We start from the raw sequence: 25,611 nt of genomic DNA, 5'->3' as shown, positions 1-25,611 counted from the left end.
TTACATTGCCCTAATCATAATGATTTAATTACATGTAACAAATGTACCTTACACTCATGTAATTTCTTTGAAAGATAATAAGCTGTGTTAAAAGTTATACTTTGGAAATTATCTGTAGTAAATATAAAACTGTATGTCAGGGTTTCCTCAAACTTTTTCTATGTCGGAATACTTCGCAAATCCTGAAATTTTCACGGAACACTTTGGTTATTTTGTAATGTATTAATTAATAATTAAATGGTAATTTAACTGATTTTTATTATTAAGTATTAATTGATAATTAATTAATTTAATCGATTTAATTAATCGTCAATAAGCCATCATTAAATTAATTTGTGCTGATTTTCATTGACATATTCTATTCTGATTACCAAATATAAATATAATATTATTATAAGTACTTACGAGTGAATGCAGACTTTTTCTCCTATGTGCTGGTAGTTTTCTCCTCCTGGAGATCTTTGTGGGCTTGAGGTGGATGACTCACTATCTGTTCTGTCACAAACACCTTGAATAAGAAATTTCTTAATACCAAAATTAAACAAAGTCCCTTGTCTCTTCTTATTCATATTAGAATTTAAATCTGTATTCCTATTACTTTTAAAAAATCACAGCACTACGGTTTCGAAACAAGCACTTTCATCCTACAATACGAACTTGCGAAGAAAGTATTAAGTATTACTAGATTTGAGAACCGGATACAGACTACCTTGGATCTTCAATTTTAGTGGAAAAATGTCTATACTTCCTTGCTGATTGGTCACTAACATTTGCAACACAGATGTTATTTCGTTCAGTTTTGAGAACAGGGATACGCCGTCCATTGTTGTAATCGGCTTGCAGGCAATTTTTATAATCGGTCATCAACGGCGTTGTTCTCTTTCTCGATTGTTGAAAGATTTCGATGCGTGAATAAAGATAATTCATGAATATTTCCATGTTTAAAAATATGCCGCTTGGTCACTGATATTTGCTAAACAGATGTCATTTCCTTCAATTTTGAGAACAGAGGATATGCCACCATTGTTATAATCCACTTGCATGCAATTTTTATGACCGTTCATAAACAGCGATATTCCCTTTCCCAAATGTTGAAAGGTTTCGATGTGTGAAAATTAACGATACAGATGTTATTAGGCGTTCTGGGTCTGAGCTTTTCGACATATTCACGAATATTATTCTCCTCAGAATATTTTTACTATAAAATATTTATTCATGAAAAATGCTTAGAAAACTACAATGACAAATTCCAGAACTTCTCGCGAACACCTATGCGAACACAGTTTGAGAAACCTTTATATAAACATATAAAGTATATATATAAACAAGCTGTATATAAATAATATGTAATCATTTTTAGTACAACAGTTGCTAACAATATAATCCCATTTTAAGATACGTTGTTTATATACAGGGTGATCAAAATTAAAGCATCTCTGTTTATGGCCTTGTGGAGCACCCAATGATCCAAACTCTGCGATACTTGTAGTAATACACTATGCGTCATGCCAAAGCTACATCTGAGAAAAACAAAGTAGTTCTAACCGTCATCAGCAGGAGCTTTCTCAGCATCAAATATACGGAATTTGCGTAGTGCAAATTCCATGTATTTATTATAATTCAATGCAAATTCCATTCAACTCGGCTGGTGCCAGCAGGATTTCAAAAGATGGACACGGGATTTACCCCTTCATTCTGGTTGTTAACACCTTCCACATGGATGGCACTAATCTTGTCCCAACCTGCTTTGTTTGATACTATCTAAACCAGCGCTTCCCAAACTGTGGGCCGCGGCCCCCTTGGAGGCCATAGGTTTTGTTGAGGGGGGTCGTGAAATAATGAAAACAAATTTTAAATGTTTTAAGACTAAGTAGATTTTTTTATTTTAAAAGAAACGTATTTAACTTTTATTATTTATTATTTCTTTTTTGTTATTTTTTATATTTTAATGGAAAAATTCACACATTGGTGTTGGTTCACAAACTTTGCTTCCTGCGTATTTCGGCGCTTAATGAATATTAGTAAATATTGCTTATTCATATATTTCATTTCAAAGCAGTGGTTAATTGTATTTACATTGAATGCTCTCCAGGGAAGCTCCAAATCTTCCTGACCCTTTCATCACACGTTCGTAATCAGGGACTGTTGATATTGACTTTATATACATATCAAAACTCGTTTTATATTATCACTGTCATCCGAGCTAGTTTTCGGTTACCAATAAAAGTTTCGCATATACTTCACACATGAAAAAAAGCTTAAACAAGTTCATGTGGGGAGATAGTAACTCACTTGCAGTGGTAAACAACACGCCTTCCCTAACAGCCACTATACTGCAGAGGCAATAAAAACAAGTGCTTTTATTATGCCAGTGAATAAGGTAAGAGGAGTCTGTGTAATATATTTCTCATCAAATAGTGCAATTAGAGACAACTGGGATCAAAACACACTAATTAATGAATCACGTGTCCCCTCATACAGAAACTACGCTGTATAGACTGAAACAAAACCATATGTTGCATGGGCAAACACAGTATCTAACTAAAAACTATTGTTATTAATTAGATGTGTGTGAGTTCGATTTCCCAAGGCAGCAATAAAATTCAACCGAACGTGTAAAAATTCGTAAAAGTGTTAAAACTAAGTAATATATATATATATATATATATATATATGGAAGTTTCGCATATGGAATTCGGTTGAAGAGAATTAGCATTTCGACTCAATTGTCAGCTATGCTTTTATCTTTCGGTTGCTCATCTTTTGTTAATACCGCACCAATCATATGCACGTTTTAATAACCTGCCTCTGCTGTCTGCTTCGCGTTAGGCCTAATTACGTTAAAGGGAGGAAAGTCACAAAAGAGAAAAATGTTCCTGGTCCGGGTATTCCCTTATTCAGGTAATCTTCACTAATTTCATGTTATCAATCTGTGGTGTGCCAGTATCGGTATGTGGTGATATTATTTGATCTATTCTACGTTAAAAAAATTCCTGCGAACAATCAGAAGAAGCAGAAACAGACCAAAAAAAGGACAGTATTTCATATTTTACCAGAACAGCCCGCGCGTCTTCAGAACCAAACGGTAAGAGGCAAAAAATGTAATAATTGCATTTGATTTTTGCAATATTCGCTGTGTATGTTTTGTATTGAATATAAATACAAGAAATATAATAATAATATATCTCTATTACGATTTTTTTCGAGGGCGGGGCGTGAAATATTTTAATTTTTGTAAAGGGGGCCCTGACATCCGGAAGTTTGGGAAGCACTGATCTAAACAACCGCAATGGCATCGCTGTACCACACGAATTTCTTCGCCTGAACAAATGTCGACGATGTACAGTAGCTCCTCGTGTTCTTCGACGAATAATTAGTCGTTTTGAAGAAACGAGATAATTGGGAGTTAGACCTAGTAGAGGTCCCAAACCAATCAGTTCAGAACAAGTGAATGAAGTTTCTACTGCCGTTGTAGAGCAGGCTATATAGAACAGCGTTGGTTTTCTTCAGTGTACGTGATGTATCATGGCACATGGATGTGCCTTACCCAATTGTCTAGAAACTTCTGTGGAACATTCTGCATTTTTATCCATTCAGTGTAACTCTAACAGAGGAGTTGGGCCCGTAGGACTTTGAAAGTCGATTGACATTAGCTTTAACTTTCCTTGCTCGAGTGGAGTTGGACGTTGCGTGGCCGTGAATAATTTCATGGGAAGAATGAGGCTCACTTTTACCTGAGCAGAGCTATGAATGCCCAACAATTGCTGGAGCCTAAGCAAGCCAAGCCCGCATGCAACCCAACAAATTCATTTGCATTCATCCAAAGTTACTGTCTAGTGCGAGTTTACAGTTTCGTTTATCATTGGACCATTCTGTTTTGGGTACATTCGCCAGTCGGGTCCTGTGACCTGCTCAGTTACTGCCTAGAGGTTTCGCAATAATAAACAATTTTGTTGTACTGTGAAAATTGACATGCTATGCTCAACAACTCAATAACAATAATAATTGTGTTTGTTTAATAGAGTTAAGTAAGGCACATCCATGTGCCATGATACAGCACGTGCACTACAGGAACCAACGAATTATTTCTAATATTTTTATTACTATTACATGAATTATTCCCTTGTATCAATTGCACATTATGCCTATTATAATGATATTAATTAGAATCTCCTCTTCAGTCATTTGAAAGAAATGTAGCATTATTGTTTTAATTTCGCATTAAATGTATGTAGTTTATTTTGAGATATAATAGTGTTAAAATTGTTATTATAACTTTAATTAATTTTTAAATAATTATATTAAAATTAATATTATTATTATGAAATCATTAAGCACAGTATGGCAGCTTTCACTGTCTAACAACAAAAAAAAAAATCTCAGCATAAATATACACATTCCAGTGGTTAGCCTGACGTTTTTATCAGCGTTTTAGCCTCTTAAGATTCAGTTCTAATTAGATAATGAAAATCGTGCATTCTGTCTAGGCTATCTCATAAAGACTCTCAATCGTGTCCATTCCTTTCGTCGAAATAGAAATTCTTCATAAAAATTTACACAATAAAGATTTTTGACTGCATTATTATTTGACTGCATAACATTCTGAACTTCAATTAAAAAAAAAATCTAAATTTGTACCACCGAGAAAAGGGATTTTGTGAAAAGCAGAAATTCGATTGTTTTAATAATGAGCAAGCAAAGAAGGGTAAAAATGCAAATAACTTTAATATTTATTTATTTCATTATTTATTTTTCACAGTCATATTCACAAAGTGCTTGGTCCATTAAACAATATCACAGTACCACAAACATAATCTTATTAATACACCGGTATCCATTCGCTTTAGCTTGAAATATAAGTGAAAATATTGAAAACCATACTTCACTTGGACATGTATATACAAAAATAAACTTTCCTGTGAATTTCGTAATTGTCCATTATGTAAGTTAATCTGTTAATCGAATAATTAATAGCAGAATATTCTATGGAATTTGATATATTGCCATTTTTTACCCACCATAAAATGTTTATTAAGTTGAAACTGAACTTGATAGTGGAGCCTTTTCTATGTTTCCAAACATTCCTTAGTAACTTTTAATAATTGTTCTCATCACGATGAGAACTGAGAACACGGCGTTCTCTTTATTTTAAGTTTCGTATCATTTATATCCTAAGAATACTGCATTTTTTAAACGATCATATACACTTCTGGAAATAAAACCGATTTTTCCGTTAACTAATCCGAACCGTATTACATATAATTTATGAATAATACATGCACATAATAAGGTTTATTACTGTGACATATATTATTACTTATTCTACTTTCAATAAATTCAAGTTTTTAATTTGACAAATAGAACATACATCTTATGAATAGAACATCTAATAACTTCGATATTACTGTAATATTCGGTAAAATTGTATTAACGATAGAATACTTTTCGCACGAAAAATCCAAAAATAATGAATTGGACAATTCATAAAATGCTATTCAGAATGTAGATGAACGTCTCCGATGAGTGTACGTTTATCAGCTGTTATATCCTGGTTCCTGTTCGTTCGCAAGGAATCCGTTTTGAACACTCTTGGCTCTCATATCAAAAATACGTCTTAATGATTTTCGTCTAATCTGGACGAAAAGCATACAAATAAGGTCACACGAGGAATAGACTCTGATTATGTATTTTCATATCATGCACCTAATTTAACTACACATTGAACAATAAGTTAGCAACTAACAGAAGCTTAATAGTTATAATCTCTCTCTCGACGGATCATGTTTCAAACATATCAGTCATACTGGAGTAGTAATCATTTACAAAGGTGATATAATAAATAGTAAACCCCTTATTATTATTATTATTATTATTATTATTATTATTATTATTATTATTATTATTATTTGCTTTCTTTCTTCTTTTTTTTTCATTTCTGTAACAAGAGTTTTCGTTATTGCTTCGTTTATTTGAAAACATATATTTCATACGGAATTAAGTTACTGTATATACTATTAATATTAGTCGGTAACTGTACACTATTCTATCAAATCTCACTGCATGCTCCTCTCATTGCCAAACATATGGATAGGAACCAAACAACATGCTAATTTTGGAACTTAAACGTTGAGAGAACAGTGGTTCTATTTTCAAAGCTGTATGTCAGTTGATAACTAAGTAGAAAGCGTTAACAGGTTCACAAAAGATTAATAGTGACACGTTGTTTGTAGGAAATATCTGTACAGTCTCCAGTTGTTTGTTCTCAACTGCTGAATTCAAAATTATGTGACAGTAGACCCATCCACGGTTTGACTGTGTATAAATTTACAAACTTTGCTGGAACTGCTAAGAGAAAATCTGTTCTGACCCAAGATAATTGCTTGGGGAGATGGAAGCGGGCAGGAACAATTCCATAAGTGTTTTCGAGGGATGCCTGAATTTTTATGGAAGTGCTTCAGTCTCCAAGCATTTTTCAAAGACAACGAAACTTAGATACTCGCTGAACTTGAACTGCAGAGTAATTATGCAGTGCGATGTTTATAAGCACAGAGAATGCACGTAGGACGTATATCTGAGTGTGTCTTTGTTGAATGAATTTTGGAGTTGGCACTGCAGTGATTTGGAGTCGCTCTCGCGGTCTGGATTGAGTCCATTGATGATGCCTTCAGAATACCCTGCTAATGTTCTGATCAGCTGTGCATGTCGAAGACGAGCAGTTTTGTCGTACAGACGTTATATCGTCCAACGCATTAAAACTACATCTGGCAAACTTATAGCTATAAAAGCATTGTTGAAAAATTGTAGGAGAAACAGTACTATCAGCTTTTTATCCAAAATTAGTAGAACATTTTCATACTGCATTGAAGAAATTATTGCATCTACAGGTAGGACAGCATGTTATTAATTTATGCTAATAAAGTTTTAAAAATATTAATTTCTTAAAAGCAATTTTTTCGATTGTTTAAAGAAATTTAAGAAATTTCTTTAAGAAAAACCTGATTTAAGTTTTAATAAAGGAATACCGTGAGCAGACATATAAATATAATATTAATAACTGAAAAACTCACGGAAAAAGTTTATTTAATAGTATCATTTTCGCCCGTGTGTCACAGGCATCTTCAGTACAAATTAAACAATAACTGTCAATTCCAAAAAGCGCCACCTAAGTAGCTAGTGTAAGATAACTAAAAAGGTCATAAAATTTTCTAAGGAAAAAAAAAAATATATATATATACACAATAAAAAGTTAGGAAAGATTAGCTGATTTATAAAGTACTATCTCCCATATTAGGGATAGACGTAAACCTGGTTAAGTTAGGAGAATGAAGTAAAGTTTCTCTTTATAAAGCCGTTCCATGAGGAACCGACTTTTGTGAAGAACTCTTGTCTTTTTCCAATGAACTCTATGTCTAGTGGTGATGGCATGTTCTGCCAGTGCAGACTGTTCAGGTTCAAGATATTCAATATAAGATTGGTGTTCTTCTAGCCAAATAGAATCAGATCTTCCAGTTTGTCCGAAATAAGACAATCCACAAGAGCAAGGAATCTGGTAGACACCTGGATAATTAAGATGTGGAAGCTTGTCCTTAGGAAAAGTGAGAAAGGTGGAGATTTTAAACAACATAGTTCATTGGAAAAAGACAAGAGTCCTTCACAAAAGTTGGTTCCTCATGGAACGGTGAAACGTGTGAAACTTTACTTCACTCTCCTAACTTAAACAGATCCGATGGTTTACGTCTATCCCTTTTATGGGAGATAGTATTTATAAATCAGCTAATCTTTCTTAACTTTTTATTGTATATATATATATATATATATATATATATATATATATATATATATTTTTTTTTTGTTAGGAAATTTTTTGACCTTTTTTTAGTTATCTTACACTAGCTACTTAGGTGGCGCTTTTTGGAATTGATAGTTATTATTTAATTTGTTCTGAAGATGCCTGTGACACACAAGCGAAAATGATACTATTAAATAATATTTTTTCGTGAGTTTTTCCGTTATTAATATTGTATTTAAAAACCTGATTTATTTCTTAAAATTTCCCGTTTTGTTTATATCAACAGCCTTTGATAGGATAGCGTATATTACTGCTAATATTGACTAAATATAGATCATCTAGCATATCATCATCATATCACTAAATCCGTTAGAACAGAAGAAACGGAAAAGCTCCCGCATGACACAGCGTAATAGCCGCATCTGTAAATGAGCGATGAGTGAAACATGACCCGAAGAATATTCGAGTAAAAATGTAAATGTTTTTATTCAGTGACTACTTCCATATACGGGAAATGGAATACTGCGTCAGTTTGTTCAGAAACAGCTTGTAAAGAAATATTTTTCAGGGTAACCGTGAACAAATGTTCAGAATTAATGATCATGTTTGATGCTCGAATGAGATGCTGTAGTCATGTGATAGTCATGTTTAAGGAACATAACTGAATTTATTGCTCTCGTGGTAATTATTACTCAATTAAATCAAATAGATATAATTTTATATCAAATGTAGCAGGTTTACTCGTATGAATCAAAGATGTAAAGATACTTTATATATGAAAAACAAAGTAAATGCATAAAGTATTACGAGTTACGGAACAGTTTTGATTATTTATAATCATTACTATTATTTATAAAATTATTTTATAGACGTTTAGTATCGATTTTTCACGATTAATTTTCGATTAATATGATGAAAATTCTTACGACTGTTGCAAATACAACAATGCAAACTGGATATTCCATATTTTATTTCAAGCGAAATCAGACAGTAGAAATGTTTTTATTTATTTATTTGAGAAGAAATATGATAGCAGAAGTTACTTTATTGCTTACAATCTTATCGTATTGGTATATACTAAAAATATTGAGATTTATTGAAGGAATTTTCATTATTCCGGGAATTTCTAATCAGTGAGATGAAAACTTGAATGAGTACGTTCTTTCCAAAATTGAAACTAAGCAATTCTATGATTTAAAGTAAAATAAAAAATTCGGCTTCTAATTTAAATCGTATACACCCTTCTATTAGAAATTGTATGAACGGTGAAATTATTATAGAAAATAAATAATTATATTTGTATTAAAAAGCTTTTAATCGATGTGGTTGTTTTGGAATATTATGATAGCCTAGCACTGTGAATCCAATGTGTCACGTTTCTAAATTGGACAGATTATGTAGCTGGCCTGATTGTCTGATTTGCCGAGACAAAATTATTTCCACCTTCAGACTTCATATTACGAAGTTTAGAATCATCTACGAAATAAATGATTGTGTTTTTGATATCCACGCATCATAAATCAGAAATATTTTGTTTCTATCAAATACAAAATATTGTAATTAAACTATACTGCATTAAGTGCAAAAAATTCTTTGTATGTTGTATTAATCATATGTATAACAAGTGTTAAGCGCTTATTAATAGCTGGTTAATTTTTTCTGAGACTTCCATGTATGAAACCTAAAAGCTTTAGTACATTACTAACGGGAGAGGAGCTAGGGATTTTTTAAATATAATTTATTATTTATTTTTTACATAGTTAGGAAACCTTGCTGTTGTGACCAATAAGTGAGGCTGAGGTTTCACACTGTGCGATGAATTTCATCTCCCACTTAATGACAATCACAAATATCCATGTCCACAGCGGAATTCGAACTAGTGGCCGATTTTCTTGGAAAGCGGATACATTAACCATTCGCCCAACAAGCCTTAGTGATTAACGTCTCGCTAAACACTTTTAATAGTCGAGTTACAAGTGCTTGGTGTGTGTTTATTTACCACTCATTGTGCCCGAGTGGTATAAACAGCCTGCGAATAATTACAAATTAATCGCGTTCCATTTGACACGCTATTTATCATTATTATAAATAGCAAATTATTATCAAAGTGAAACACAAAGACGCGATCCACGATATTACAAGTTTCAGTTTTCGTTTGGCTCATTCTTTATTCATCGTAGATACAAAAGAATTCAAATTATATACTCAAACTTTTATGACTGCTTTCCGACAAGCATTCTTGTTTGCAGTGTTCTTAGTGAAAAATAATTTTCGTGAATAAACGAGTAATTTCAGTAATTTTGTGCTGAGGCTGTGCTACAGTATGTAATGCTAAATTACATTTCGATACTGTTATTTGAGCTATAAATGGACAAATAGGACAACGCACAGCAAAATACTATAATTTTGGGGAATTCACACCTCACAAGCAAATAGCTCACTTTTTTCAATATCTGGTTCTTCATACTTTCACAACTAATGATATTAGCACATATGTGCTTATGTAGGAGCATGCATCATTAGCAGCATTGCGTAATTCATTCAACCCTGAATGAAAACCCTTCATTTTATTCTGGACCTTGATCACACTGTAGACGTACTTTTAAATCATAATTCAGAGCTGAAAAAAAGATTAATGCTACCTACTTTCTAACCAGCTGTGGGTTCGAATTTGGCCGTGGATATCTGTGAATGTTCTTAGGTGGATGATGAATTTCATCCCTCGGTGCCCGAACATGTTCCCGCTTATCGGAGCCCTAAGCAGCATCAAAAAGTTAAATGCTTGGTTTTAGAGAGATTTCTGGATCATGTAAAACATAATTTTTTTTAAAAAAAAACGTAAACAAAAATAAAATCTTAGTCCACCTTGCAGTGCTAATCTAGTATTCGTTAACAACCTTTCATGGGTGAGGAGTTAAAAATATTCCCGATAAGACTATCGAAGCGTATTGGTTATATCCATTCTAGAGAATAATTTACATTGCACGATTTAATATTGAAGTAAACTGGCTTTTTGAAAAATTCGTTTTTATAATATTTCAAAGGACCAATAACTCTTGTTTAGCAGTTCACTCGATATTCGGGATTTTGAAATAATTAACCTGTATTACATTTCGGATAAACTGAAATATGATTTCTGATAAAATGTTTTGATTCACCCTACTTTTGCTTTCAACGATTTTTTCTATAGATTTGCTATTTTTTCTTTTGTTCCGAAAAGGAATGCTTGAAATACTCGCACTTTCCATTTAGCCATACAAAAGGACACTCGTGAGATGTCTTCTGAAAGACTATAATTTTTATTTTATTATTATTATTTTATTTTTACCTTTATTTTGTTTTATTTCATTTATTTATTTTTGTTTTGCGAAACAACCTGAAAATCACTCAGAATATTGACAAAAAATAGCCGTTACTAAACGTAAATTTATTGCACTCACCTCAGCGCAAAAACTGATAACCGATTTATGGTAAAAAAAGTTATAAAAATATTTCAATGAAGGAAATTTTGAGAAAGATGAGATAGTTGTTTTCCAACGCCATTTTGTCTTGTATGCAATGTGAGACTCAACACACACGCACGCACACACACACACACACACACACACACACACACACACACACACACACACACACACACACACACACACACACACACACACACACACACACACACACACACACACACACGAAAGATGTAGAATTCTGAAAAATAGAAGCAAAGTAGTTGTATAGTAAACACTATTTTAATAATTTTTTCTTAGTTCTTAAGTTACTGTAATATTATTGATTAATATATAATTGATCAATTACTTGAGTTTCTTTTCAAGCTGATTGCGGAAGAGACAATAGGTAGTAACCGGTAAATTTAAACTTAAAATTTGATTAATTTAAATGGTGAAAGTTGACAGCTCATCTTGTTTTTAAATAATTTTATTATTTTAATTTCTTCGATTTTTTGTTAAATGAATCATTTCTTTGTCGATTATTCATTGACATACTCAAACATGGAATAATTGAAAATTAACCGGTGCCCATGGTATCGAGTCTCATGAGAGCCCTGTGAGACATTCTGATCGATGTTACAATAAAATTTTATAACTCGTAATAATCTCTTCAAGAAACTAAAGTTCACATTAGTTTTCAAATGAAAGGATGAAATGTATATTTTTAAGGTATAAGATAACGGTATTGATTTTATATTCCCCATGAAACCGCGTTCCGAGTAATTCTGTTGAATTCATAATTACAGAAAAGTATACGTCCGGCGTTTCTGGTTTCTAATTGCAGCGAAAACAATAAACCACTATAGTTTACAATAACGGAGGAATGAATAACAATTATTTGAATCAGTACCTGATGTGGACGATATAGTCAGATTTCTAAAGAAAAACGGTCTCATTTTTACAGACACAATTGATATAAGATGCTTATTCGGGATGAATAATATATTCATAGCAGCTTCTGTGAATATTGCTATATTTCTCATTCGCTTTGCTTTCAACCAGTTGCATTTAACTTTTTACTTTCGACATTCAATATTACATAAAATTGTTCTGCTGACTGAAATACAGTTCATTTAGGTCCATAGCACCAGTTGCTCTCATAATGCATGGGAGACACTCTTCATCGCTATCTATCGGCAGAGGCACTTTTCACTTGTGAAATATTCTGTTGCAGCGTTTGAGCGGTTTCGACTACGCCACCCTCAGAATGATCTTTAACGACTGGAAAAGGAAGGGTATTCTCTTCGGACTCGGGAGGTAACTGTTTCACCGAGAAGCGATTTAAGTCTTGCGATGGATGAGATATTTTTGATAAGTCCCGCATCATTCTCCCGCGAATCTCATTGTGCACTTTTACTTGCTGCTGTTGTGCTTGTTTTGAAAGACGATCCTGAACAATCTGTAGATGATTTAATATGTATTCTTCGTGTGGAGCTAAAGATGCTGCTTTTGTTAGACAGTGCTCTGCTTCGAGCAATAAACCCCTCTCCACATGCACAACACATAAATTATGAAGGGCTTGAATATTTCCTGGCTCCTGTTGTAAAATTTGTTCGTAGCACTAAAATGAGAAAACATGAACAGATATTAGTCAAGTTTGTTATCATCATCATCATCATTTATTAGAATGTTTGCAATTAACACAAAATTAAAAATTCGAAATGTTTAAAATATTAAAATTTCATTAGAATCTGATAATCAATATGATCCTCTGTCACGATATGTTTCAGAATTATATGGTACCTGCAGAACAACACAGATTTGTTGAATTTAATACTTTCAATATTTGTTTTCGTCAACAAAATTTTATTTTGTCCTGGGAATGTAAAGTAGGCTGAGTGCTGGCTTCCACAACTGACCATAATTTGTTACTTATCGAATGTCTCTATGTTATCGTAATTTATTTAAGTGAGATGAATGTAACATACAATTTTATTGGTATAACTACAGTTTTGCTTACTGACAGAGTAGCACTAAAATGAGTATGTAATATACTCGTAGTAGTAATCAGTGTTTGTAATATAATAGAGTAGTCAGTGTTTGTTTTTCTCGTCAGGAACAAAATAGGTGAGATATCGCCTGACTACATGCATCTGTCGATGGCGAGATGTTGTTATTGCTAGTGCTATTGAGATCATATTGCATGCTGTTGCTTTTAATTTACGATGCAGAGTACACATACCAGCCACTGAATTAGAAAATCATTATCGAGATGTACATAAACGTCACTTACTCAGCGTATATGCAGAACTTGGTCATGTACGTCACCATGTATTCTAGCCAACTGCTTAAGAATACTGCTGGTCAGTCGTCGTCAATAGTGTTGATCACAATGGGAAAATGGGAGAACAAAAAAAGATATTTCAGAGTTCGATAAAGAGCCTATTGTTGGCGCCCTTTACACGGATCAATGGAAAAATAACTCGCTGTGCTTTTCTAAGAGGAGTAATTGTGGTCCTAAAACAGTCAGTCAGGAACGAGATCGCCTTCGTCTGAGAAGGCCTGTACTGACAAACAGAACATTTTGTGTGCAGCATTTAACCGAAGCATTTAATAAAGACTGTTCCCGACAAGTATCTCAACGAACTCTGCGCAAGGAATTGAAGAGGATCGGTACTGGCAGTCTTTGGCGGCTTGAAAAGTCAGTTTCAACTGAAAGTAAGTCAGCTGGTCTCATAGGGAGATGACAGTAGTTGTTCATCCAAATTCAGGTTTTAAATCTGCCAGAACACATGCCGTTAACAGACATAACGCATTGGCCTTTTTTGAATTGGTTACAAAGAACAAAATCGCCATCATTTCAGATAGCGTGACGAAGACTTTTAATATACAATTTTAGATAACATTTACATCTTTTGTGAAACTGCTAATGATATCAATAGCACTAGCACAAACGAAAAACGCTTTAAAGTTAAAATTAAGCATGCATATTATTGACTTGATTTTTAACGATTCAATGAATAAGGATTTCTCAGGTAACAGAAATACCTTTAATATTAACTTTAATATCGTGAGATTATTATGATTATTATTGTACTTTGTCAACCTGGTTGGATGGGTGGGTAGCTTATCCGCTCTTCAGCTAAAGGCTTCGGAATATCGAATTTCGCAGCGAACATAGATGTTTTTGACTATTTATAGGCGGGATATAAATTTCTTAGCCGATGGTGAGCCCTAAAATGCTAAAATGGCTTCAAAAGGTTCCATGTTTTATCTCCAGCGGAGGGTTTCCAGCTTATTTAAAAAGAAAGTTAATAAATAAATAAATATTCAATATACTCGTATATGGATGAAATGGAGAGCGCTGCGCAGAGTATTATGTCACAGAAGGATACAAGTATGAGTAAAGGCGAAGATATACAGAACAGCAGTACGGCATGGCATTATGTACAGTGTGAAATGTTGGCTTCGTAGGAAACAAAAAGACCATAAGATAAACGTCATTCAGATGAAGATGCTGAGGTGAGATGGAAGATTACCATGCTGGATAAAGTGCGTAATGAACACATCTGTCAGAACTTCAAAGTTAGATCTATTGGTGATAAAATAACTGAGGACGGGCTTAAATGGTATGGACTCGACATGAGACTCCCTGTAGTTCACATGAACCACAAGGTAATGGAATTGTGTACGCAGCCGATGGGACGTAGTAGATCTCGTTTAACATGGATGTCTCATAAAAAAAGATCCCCTCAATATATATATATAGAAAATATTTTAAGGCGCCCACACAGGATAATACCATAGTTGGTTTATTGCCTTTTCTTGGGTAGAAATCAGATAAAAATTACATAAATTAGCTAAATAAATAAATAACTTCAAAACATACAAGGGAATGATTTTATAAACCCAGGTTATAAAACATATGCAAAATATTGAAAAGCGAAATCAATCCTATATTGAAAAAATTACAAATGAATCAAAAACTGAATTTTGAAATAAAATATCCTATACTGATCTGCACTATATTAATAGGGGGAAATGCGTTCGGCTTACAAAGTACATAACATGTACAGATTAGAAAAATATATTTTGACAAGATAGACGAGTGTCACGTTTGATATGCTACACATAAAGGCCATTGAATTAAAAACTTTTTATTTAACCCATGTCGGAACTCCTTTAGCGACTATTAATACCGATCCTCTTCAATTTCGTGATATGGGTGGGGAAAATTTAATTAATTTAGTTAATTTCTGCACACAGATAGTTTTGTTTGTCCGTACGTCTTCTCAGAAGACGGCAATCTTATTACTGACAGACTGTCTTAGTGCCATTATGACGCCTCCTTATACACGGTACTAATGTACTATAGGTTGACCAATCAACCTCCTGTGTATGGGACCAACATAAACAATAATACAAGCAATGCGGGTTATTTTTCCACTGATTAAACACTCGAGATATCTGGATCCAGCCAGAGGGGAACCCACAATAAATCCTTTATCGACCTCTGAAAGATCCTTCTTTTTTACATTGGGATTAACTTGACGATTACAGACCAGCAGCATGCATAATTAGATGCTCAGAACACACGTGACCAAGTATTTTGCATATACACTGCATAAGTGACGTTGACGCGCATCTGAATAAACATTTCTAATTCAGTGGCCGGTATTTATAAAAACTATTTCCCTGTAAATATGTTAAAGTGAGGTAACAGGAGCACTTAGATAAGAATGCACTCGGTCTACAGTATAGCTTGAAATATACACTCAAGCGACAAAACATTAGAAATACCTATCGAATAGCGTGTTGGTCGTCCTCTAGCGCCCTGTACTCTCCTAGGCACTGACTGAATGAGATGCCAGAGGTTTGCCTGAGATAATTCCGATCATGCCTGTTGAAGCATTTTCCACAACTGCGCCTTAGACGCCAGTGCCGGATACATGGACGTTGCTATATGCACATCTACAGCGGTGGAAAATACAGACTTCATTTCTCTCTCTCTCTCTCTCTCTCTCTCTCATCACACACACACACACACACACACACACACACACACACACACACACACACACACACACACACACACACACACACACACACACACACACACACACACACACACACACTGACAGGATCAATAGGGTCAGCAATACTTACAAAACCACTGTTTTTGAGCAGAAACATAACAAGTCTCACAATTGGCCAGGCTTTTCTTTTCCCTACATGGAACTTGGCAGGAATAAGAATCATAGGGGACACAGACCCAAAAGTGGTAAACATTCACATGCCTACCACTGAAAACTAAAAAACTGAAAAGCAATCAAAAGATGCAAGCTGTCTATTATAAAAGCCTATCCAGATATCACTACACCTCAGGGAATCCGTATTACTTCTAGAAACTGGGGGAAGCCCACCTTTCATCTTGTATCATCTGAAAACTCACTTCCAATTCTTCCTTTCAACTACAAGAAAATATACCACTTCCTCATGTCAGTGCCTCCAATTTCGCCCTTCGTATATTCATCTTTATCTCTCTCTTATCTACAAAGCAGCACCTGACACCCCAGTTTTCAGTGGGATCTTCCACAACACTGCGAAACAGGTTAACACTGCAGCATATCATTGCCCACCGGCCAGAAATAGTTATGCTGCAGGAAACTAACCTTCATTCCCCAGCAAAGTTTCAGATCAGCACTGGAAGAACCAGCCATATATCATGCCCATATACTAACTCATGATCCAATTTCATGGATCAGGAGTCAGTATTGGAATCACAGAAAAGTACCCTAAAATTAGGGATCATCGATACCTTTCCTGGGTGTGCAATATATGCACTCATTAGAACTCAGACAAGAAAGAAAATACATATAATTAATATATATATCCACCAAAACTGACGCAGATATTCAGTGGAGAATGTTAGACAATGCACTACCCATTCCAACCATAGTACGGAAATTCAACCCAGATGTTTCACATAACTGTCTGATCTGCTACCGAGCAGGAACAGTCCATCATACACCATATCTACTTAGAATGCCCCGCTAACACCCAATTATTCCGTTGGTCTCAGGAAACGGCAACCTTAACCTGCGGTTGTTTTTATTCAGAAGACGAATATCTCAATCTAAGCATGTCCATGCAGAGTCAAAAGACCATTCGATCTGCAGCTACCTTTCCATTACTGCTAAAGCACTAATATACAGTTTCTATCTTTGATACACAAGACCAGACAGCACAACAGTTTACAGAGAGATGCGGCAGACCATCACCTAGCAGCCTCTAACCAAAAGGTGAGAAGTAGCATCCTACATAAGTGAAAGAAATAGATTTTCGTACTTAACAGTGTGAATAATGATCATCTGTTACTTTCATGTAAATATAAATATGTAATATTTTCTTATTATTTTCGTGTAAGTTGTAGTATCATGTAATAATAACTATTATTGGCATGAAAAGTGTAATATCATACTATAACAACTGTTATTCTTATGTAATTAATCTCAACAATCAATAAGCATGTAACCTCTCTGCCTGACTGCAAAGAACTAGAACTGGTTTATCCTGTACATAAGATTGTTATTTATTTTTAAATTTAAAAAAAAATCGATCTTTTGCAAACACGTAGTGCATGTACAGATTGGTTTTACGATTGTTTACAATGTTTTCTCTGTCGACATTTTCTCTGTCGATGCCATTGTGAACACTATGCTACTATTTATTTTAATCTAGAGAAGAAACAATAGTTAGTTTGAAATCGACAAATTTAATAATTACCTTTTGGGCAGAATCCAGATCTTTAATATGATTGATATAAATATCTCCTAGAAGAATCAAACCCTTAACATGATCGGGATGATGCTATAAAAAGTAAATATATATGTGGAAACTTGCATTTCTGTTTATTTTAAATTCACTGGATAGATTAACACATTCCACTAACTATTGTTAATATAATATGAAGTGAATGGAAAATTATTAACACACATTACCATGTGTACGTAATTCGGTAATAGATACATCCAAGTGTCACACAAGATATTACTCACAAGTTCCCTTAATGACTGAAAGGCAGTATACGATTTTACCACTTCATGGGATGAACTATTGATAACAATCAGCAGTGCTTGTCGTCATTTATTATACTATATTATATTACTGTAAATACGATCTGATGAATCGGTTCTTTTCTGTATGGCGTGAATTTTTGAAATAAGTGATATGGAAAACAGTTTCTTTTAAGGTTTTGTCACAAAACAGCATATGAACAAGAGGGAAGGGTAAGGACAAAGGCAGAAAATCTGGTAGGATATTAAGGACATGATTTTTCCTTATACATTAAAGGAGTTGTGACTTAACGCATTGGTTCTTTCACGAATACCTTTCGGAGGAAACAGCTAAGCGATGCCTAGGTACATTGTGTGTGTGTGTGTGTGTGTGTGTGTGTGTGCGTGCGTACACACACACACACACACATACAGCGAAGTTCGCCCCAGGAAACAGCCTGCTCTGTTCCTTTATTTTTCTCGATGTTTTCGGAAAGTCTTCCCTTAAGCGATACCTAGGTCTGGTATATAACACTTGGTCTGGTTCCTTGTGATTCCCCGTCATTGGCTCAAAGAAAATTTGAGAACTTCTCAGCGGAATAGACCGAATCTCGAAGGAAGTCGACTAGCACTGTTTCCAACTATGGAAGAAACGCCAGCTTACAGTGTTCCTGTAAGCTGGCGTACTTTGGACAGACAGGCAGATCAGCATCCATCCGCCTAGAGGAACACAAGTCTTACATCTGTAAACACAACTATGGTTATTCAGGCTTGGCTGACCATGTCTTGGACACCACCCACAGAGTATCATGGAAGAAAACCACCATGCTCCACCACAGCAAATTCAAGAAAGAGAGACTTTTCTTAGAAGCAGCAGCAGCTCTCAGAAACCAACCAAATCTTAATAAATACGGTTGCATTAAGCTTCCGAAAATTTGGGAAACACTCATCACCAGAGATCCTACTTTATATTCCATGCCACCTACAACCGCCCTTAGAGGGCGCTCCACCTAGATAGGACTTTAGTGTCACCCATGTGGTTGGGCTTAGTATTGTATGATATTTGCGTTATGTTGCATTAGTTATTTTTGTAATCCCCGTAGATGTCCTAGAGACTAGGACGAAATATAGGAGGTATTAAATTCTTTTTAATCCTTTCTGAGTGTTGTAAAAAATCCATTAAACCTCCATCATTAGGTTTATAGCCTAAAACAATTTCTTTTTTGAAAGACAGTTTGTTTAGCTTGTTTTTTTCCATAAGAGATCCATTGATTCTATAATAGTCGAGAAGAGTTATTTATGAAAATAAGGCAAAAAATAAAGGACTTCTACATAAATAGTAAGACGTTTTTATGAGTAAGACGTTTCTCTTCTGAAAAGTGCTGATCTTCAATATGCAAAATCGAATAACTAGATATGGGAATTAAACTCAAAACTAATGAAACTAACAATAACTTTCAAAGTTGTGGGATGGACAATTATTACTTTTCCTTTTACGGTTTGGATTTACTTAAATTTTTACAAGTACTTGGCCTATATTCAACCCATTCCTAATTAGAGTGATAAATCACTGCCATATATCGCCCGTATCTCATTCAGCTCAGTCCTATCTAAAGTGATGGATAAAACCATCAATTCTGAAATCCTACACTACCTTGAAGTCACCCATTAAGCGACTACCAGTACGGATTCCGTCGCTGCCGATCAATAGGAAATCTATTTTCATATATCACCCACCTATGGACAAATAACATGGAGGAAATTGGGTGAATGGTTGTGCTTGATATCTCCAAAGAGTTTGACCGGGTCTAGTACAAAGGCTTGCTAAACAAACTCCTATCATTTGTACTGTCTAAGGAATTCTGCAGTTCGATCGCCAGCTTTCTGTCTGGACGCACACTATGTGTGATGGTAGACGGTTCTCTATCCTCTCGCCATCCAACTAATGTGAGGTTCCACAAGGGTCTGTTCTCTCACCAATCCACAAGGAAGTGGATTGGTGAGAATCTGTATATCATTGACCTACGTCAGTTGACCTCCAACCCAATACAGTTTTGCAGATGACAGCACATTGCACTCCTCCCTTTCATTTGACAAACCTTACTCTACATAAATCACTTCAACCTCAATGCTGGTAAAACCCATTTCTCTCTTATTTCTCACAAAAAAGAACCATTTTTCCCCAGTATTATTTTTGATAACACTCATTCCAGACAACTTGAGATTTCTCTTCTTGGAATTACCCTGACATCAAACCTCTCCTGGCATAAACACATCACAACCATTGCATCCTCAGCTTCCAAAAAAACTAGGATTTCCCTTTCGCTCAAGACGCTACTTCACCTCTAAACAGCTGTTAACATTATACAACTCTCAAATCCGCCCAGCTATAGAATACTGCTCTCACATTTGGAGTGGGGCTCCTAAAAGCTCCCTCAAAATGCTTGATTCAATGCAGAGGAGAGCAGTTAGGTTGATAAATGACCCAGCTTACCAACTCACTCTCCTGACTTTCACATAGACGTTTGGTCTCTGCAATGTGTGTATTCTGTAAATATTTCCATGGCAAATGTTCATTTAAAAGAGTCAGTATTTCTCCCGTTCTGTGCTAAGCCCATTGGAACACGCACAACTGCCCCCAACATCCTTTCACAGTACACCTTGAAATCCACAGAACAAGTTTCTTTTTTTCCTCCTTCAACCCTACTACTGCTGTACTGTGGAACAGTCTTTCTCCTGATGTATTTTCCAAGGAATACAACATACAGACATTTAAATCAAATGTAAACAAATTTCTCCTTTTCCAACCCACTACCCATATACGGTATTAACGTACTGTAGGTTGATCAACAAATCTCTCGTGTGTGGGCCAAACATAAAAAATAATAAACAAAAAACCCTTCAAATTAATTTCAAATTACTGCAACTACACTTCCTGAAAGTTTAGAAATCGTCCTGTAAGTTTAAAAATCGTCCTGTAAGTTTAAAAATCAATATTAATTACAAAATAATGTAATTAATATCATGTATCACAAAACATGTTGAGAATTGAACTAGTGTTAAAAATTGAACATAAATATACTAAAACAAACTAAGTAATACGTCCATAGTGCAGATGGTGTCGACGATATTTTTTTTCCTAATTATTTCACTCCTGTGTTCAAATGAGGATGAGTTGACTAAAGCCATCCTCATGTAGAGGGAGCGGTGTTTTCCCTTTCAGAACTCGTTTTATTGTCTTTTGTTTTACTTCTGCAAAACAGACAGAAGACATACAAAACATATATATTGACGAACATGACTATGACTATAAATTACCCACTATAATGAGATAAATAAAATTAATGAGAAGCTCACTACTTAATGATGATATGCTAGAGTCAGATCGAAAATGTTGTAGAAACAATTTGGAAATTATGTATTCTGTTTTTATTGTTATTATTTTTTATATTTTTATGTTGGAAGGTTGGTTGGTCAACCAATAATACGTTACTACCCTGAATGAAAAGAGAATTGGGAAACGAGGAACTTGTTCTTATTGGATCTGAAGACTTGTACATTGCATTCCTTGGTGAACACGTCGCAAGGAAGGATGTCCCACAATACAGCAGCAGCAGTGAGGATAAAGGAAGGAGAGAATGTTCTATCAGTATGTAATCTGACTGTGTGTTGGGTCGTAGCTGCACTTGTTTTGATGGATTTGGTACAGAGAAGAGGAATTATTGATGAGAGTTCAGATGAATATTTACCATCGAAATATTAATAGAAGATGCGTGCAGTACATACTAGACGCCCGTGCACAAGTGGTTGGAGTGAGTTAGTGATGAGTCGTTAATTAATCTAACTGCTCTCTCCTGTATTGCGTCGAGCATTTTTAGGGATCTAATACGTTCACCTCCCTAGAGGTACGAGCATTACTCGATGGAATGTGCGGATTTGTGATTTGTACAGGTTTAATAGTCCAGGGGGTAAAGTAATGTCTTGAACGAAAGAGGAATCCAAATTTTTGGATGTTTTGGAGGCCATGATTGTAATGTGTTTAAGCCATGAGAGTCTTGATTTCAAGCTAATCCAAAGGATAGAGAGAGAGATCTCATTCTGCTTACAGGGTGTTGTCCAAGGTAAGGCTGGTATAATATGATTTTGGTTTGTAGGAAATAAGGCAGAACTCTGTTTTGCAGGCATTGAAATTAACAAAGTTATCCGATCCACATGAAGAATGGTTTGGAGGTCAGAATTTAGACTTGCAGAGGTAGTTGCTTTGTGGTTTGTGATGGATTGTTTGATGCAAGGTTAATTATTTTTATTATTTTACTTCTCCATTTAACCACCAAAACCATACAAGGTTTTTCCCTGTAGCTTAAGAGCACAATATCCATTGCAGTTACAGTCTTTCTCTTGGGAAGCTCAATATAATTTACAGCATCTCATGACATTTTCCAAGAAAACATTTAGAACGCCACAGGTTTCTTCATAGATTAGCCCAGAGATACGCTTCACACCACCACGACGGGCAAGAAGTCGGATAGCAGGCTTTGCAATTCCTTGGATGTTATCTCGAAGAACCTTACGATAACGTTTTGCACCTCCTTTTCCTAAACCTTTGCCGCCTTTACCACGACCAGACATTTTCTTCTAACAACTGACGCAAGCTTAGCTTCAGCTGAAAGTAGACAGGTTTGTCAAGTGAGAAAGAGGAATGTAGTGTGCTGTCGTCGGCAAAACTTTGTATTGGATTGATGGTCAAAAAAAGCAGGTCAATGATATATAGAAGATACAGAGTGGGTGAGAGGACGGACAGAACATTGTGGGACTTTAGCATTCGTTGCATACTTAGAAGATAGGGAACTGTAAACCATCGCATGCAGAGTGCGTCCAGTGAGAAAACTCTGACCCAGCTGCAAAATTCACGGGACAGACCGAATGATGGAAGCTTACTTAATAGATCCTTTAGCCACACACACACACACACACACACACACACATATATACTAGGGGGACCCCCCTGACGCCTATATATATATATATATATATATATATATATATATATATATGTAAGGATGGGTCACTGTCCTAGATAAAATTTGAAATTAAAGACTTCTATCATAATGTATCCCAACTTTACAATTAAGGAAAACATCACTTCAGAATTGTAACGGGAAACGTTAATGCTATAATTGTTATTCAAAAATCAGATGAAATCTCAATGGGAAATTTTGGATATGGCATGAGAGAGATGATAGAGAAGCAAGGTTAATAGGATTTGCAGAAAAAACACTTATATCTCATGAATTCTTTTTTCAAGAAAGAAACACATATGAAGTGGTCATGGAAAAGTCTAAGTGGAAAATCTACTGAAATTGATTTTATCCCCAGCAATAAGAAAAACATCTTTCAAGACTCTTTTGTTATACACACCTTCCACATTGGAAATGACCATCGTATGTTACACAGTAAGATTCAAATATAAACTGCTAAAAGGAAAGAAGAAAAAAGTTCCGAAGATCAAAGCAAAACAAAGAGGTTCACAAACGCAATATTAAAAAAGATATATTCCAACATGAACTAAAAATAGACTTAAAAATCTTATTATAAATGACAATGCTGATCCATTAGAAAGTAATGACATTGTTGCCCAAAACATTTTACAATGCTCACTTGAAATAGCTGGTACCACAGAACAAAAACAAGACAAAATTTCTGAAGAAACAAAACAGCTTATGAAGAAACGAAGAGAAGTGAAACAATCAAATTACCTACAGAATAAAATTGAATACACTGAATTGTACAAAACGATCAGAAAAAGAAATCAAGGAATAAAAAGATAATTCAATTGTAAATTTGACAACAAACAATTGAAAACAACCGTAGTCTCAAAAAAGTCAAACAGCAATAAACTTATGGTTGCAGTTAAATTACAAAATGGGACCATAACTAGAGATAGATATAATATAGCAAAAATAATTGAAGAATTTTACTGAATATTATATCAGGATGAAGAATTAAATAAAGAAGAAGACAACTATGAAATAGCTGAAGTACTACATATTATACCAGGAGAGGAACAATCTTCTTGCTTGCAAAATGGAAACGTTGCAGGTAAGGATGGCATTATAGCTGAACTTTTAAAAGCAGATGGAGAAATGTTCTACAGAATCTTAGCAAAACTATATACCTTATGTCTGAAGAAAAATGATATACCAAGAACATGTAAGAAGGCTACTGTAATTCTGATACATATAGAAGTTGAAGTAGAAGACTTGATGAACTACTGACCCATCAGGCTACTATCGGTGGTTTACAAATTATTAACAAATGTCTTGGCTCGTAGGCTTTGTACGATTCTAGCATAGCACAACCAAAAGAACAGCTAGGCTTTCGAAGTGGCTTTAGTACAATGGACCATATTGACGTTGTACAACAGATTATCCAATGGCGTAATGAATATCAGTAACAGTCATGTCTTGGTTTTAGTGATTATGGGAAAGTCTTTGATTCAGTAAAAACTTGTGCAATGCTTAAAGCATTACGAAACCAACAGGTGGAGGAGCCATACGTCAGGACCATCAAATCAGCATGTCCCAATACCATAGCAGCATTTCATTTCATTTCATTTCAATGGAAACATCTCTACTGTGGAAATACCGTACAGAGACATGTAAGACAGGGTCATAAAATATGTCCAAAATTATTCGCAGCGTGCCTAGAAGAAATATTCAAACTTCTTGACTGGGAAGGTAAAGGTTTGAAGATGAATGGAAGATATTTAAGCCATTTAGGCTTTGCAGATAACGTAGTTATCTTTACTTCAACTGTCCATTAGTTGCAGACTCATATCCATGAACTCCAATCTGCAAGCAATACAGCTGGCCTAAAGATAAACCTAAAAATAAGACCCAAGTTATGTTCAATAGCTATGTCTGACCAGAAATAATGAAAATCAATAATGATGAAATTAAACAAATGGATCATTACATATATTTAGGACAACAGATATCAATGGAACAAAATATCATGGACGAAATTAAAAGATGCACGATGATTGGGGGGAGAGCATTTGGAAAATTACATTCAATATTCAAAAGTCAACTAGCATTATGGCTGAAGAAAAAAGCTATTAACCATGTATTCTTTCTATGCTGACATATGGCTGTAAAACATGGAAAATAAATACAATTGAAATTGAGTATGGAAAGAAGTATGCTTGGCGTCATAAGATTGGATTACAAAAGAAATATGTGGATAAGAAATCAAACCAAAGTCTCTGACATCATAGGAAGATTGAAACATCATTTGAAGTGGTAATGGGCTGGGCATATTG

The 25,611-nt window shown here is 34.8% G+C and overlaps 1 protein-coding gene and 1 pseudogene across 1 annotated transcript in view; both read right to left on the bottom strand.

The window, feature by feature from the left end:
* Window positions 1-12,421: 12,421 nt before the first annotated feature.
* The window catches only part of LOC150102834 (protein O-mannosyl-transferase Tmtc3-like), a 325,416-nt gene continuing 312,226 nt past the window's right edge, over window positions 12,422-25,611 (bottom strand). The window contains exons 20-21 of the mRNA XM_090398748.1: window positions 18,022-18,105; window positions 12,422-12,856 (exon numbers count right to left, since the gene is read on the bottom strand). Coding sequence (XP_090254874.1) covers window positions 12,422-12,856; window positions 18,022-18,105 — 519 coding nt within the window. The remainder of the gene's footprint in view (window positions 12,857-18,021; window positions 18,106-25,611) is intronic.
* LOC150102836 (histone H4-like) lies at window positions 22,614-22,919 on the bottom strand (annotated as a pseudogene).

Source organism: Typopeltis vanoorti, chromosome 10 (genome assembly GCF_054136105.1).
Source record: "Typopeltis vanoorti isolate ZY-2024b chromosome 10, IOZ_Tvanoo_1.0, whole genome shotgun sequence".
NCBI classification, from domain to species: domain Eukaryota; kingdom Metazoa; phylum Arthropoda; class Arachnida; order Uropygi; family Thelyphonidae; genus Typopeltis; species Typopeltis vanoorti.
The sequence above is the reverse complement of the archived record's forward strand: the minus strand, read 5'-3'. Positions and strand labels throughout refer to the sequence as shown.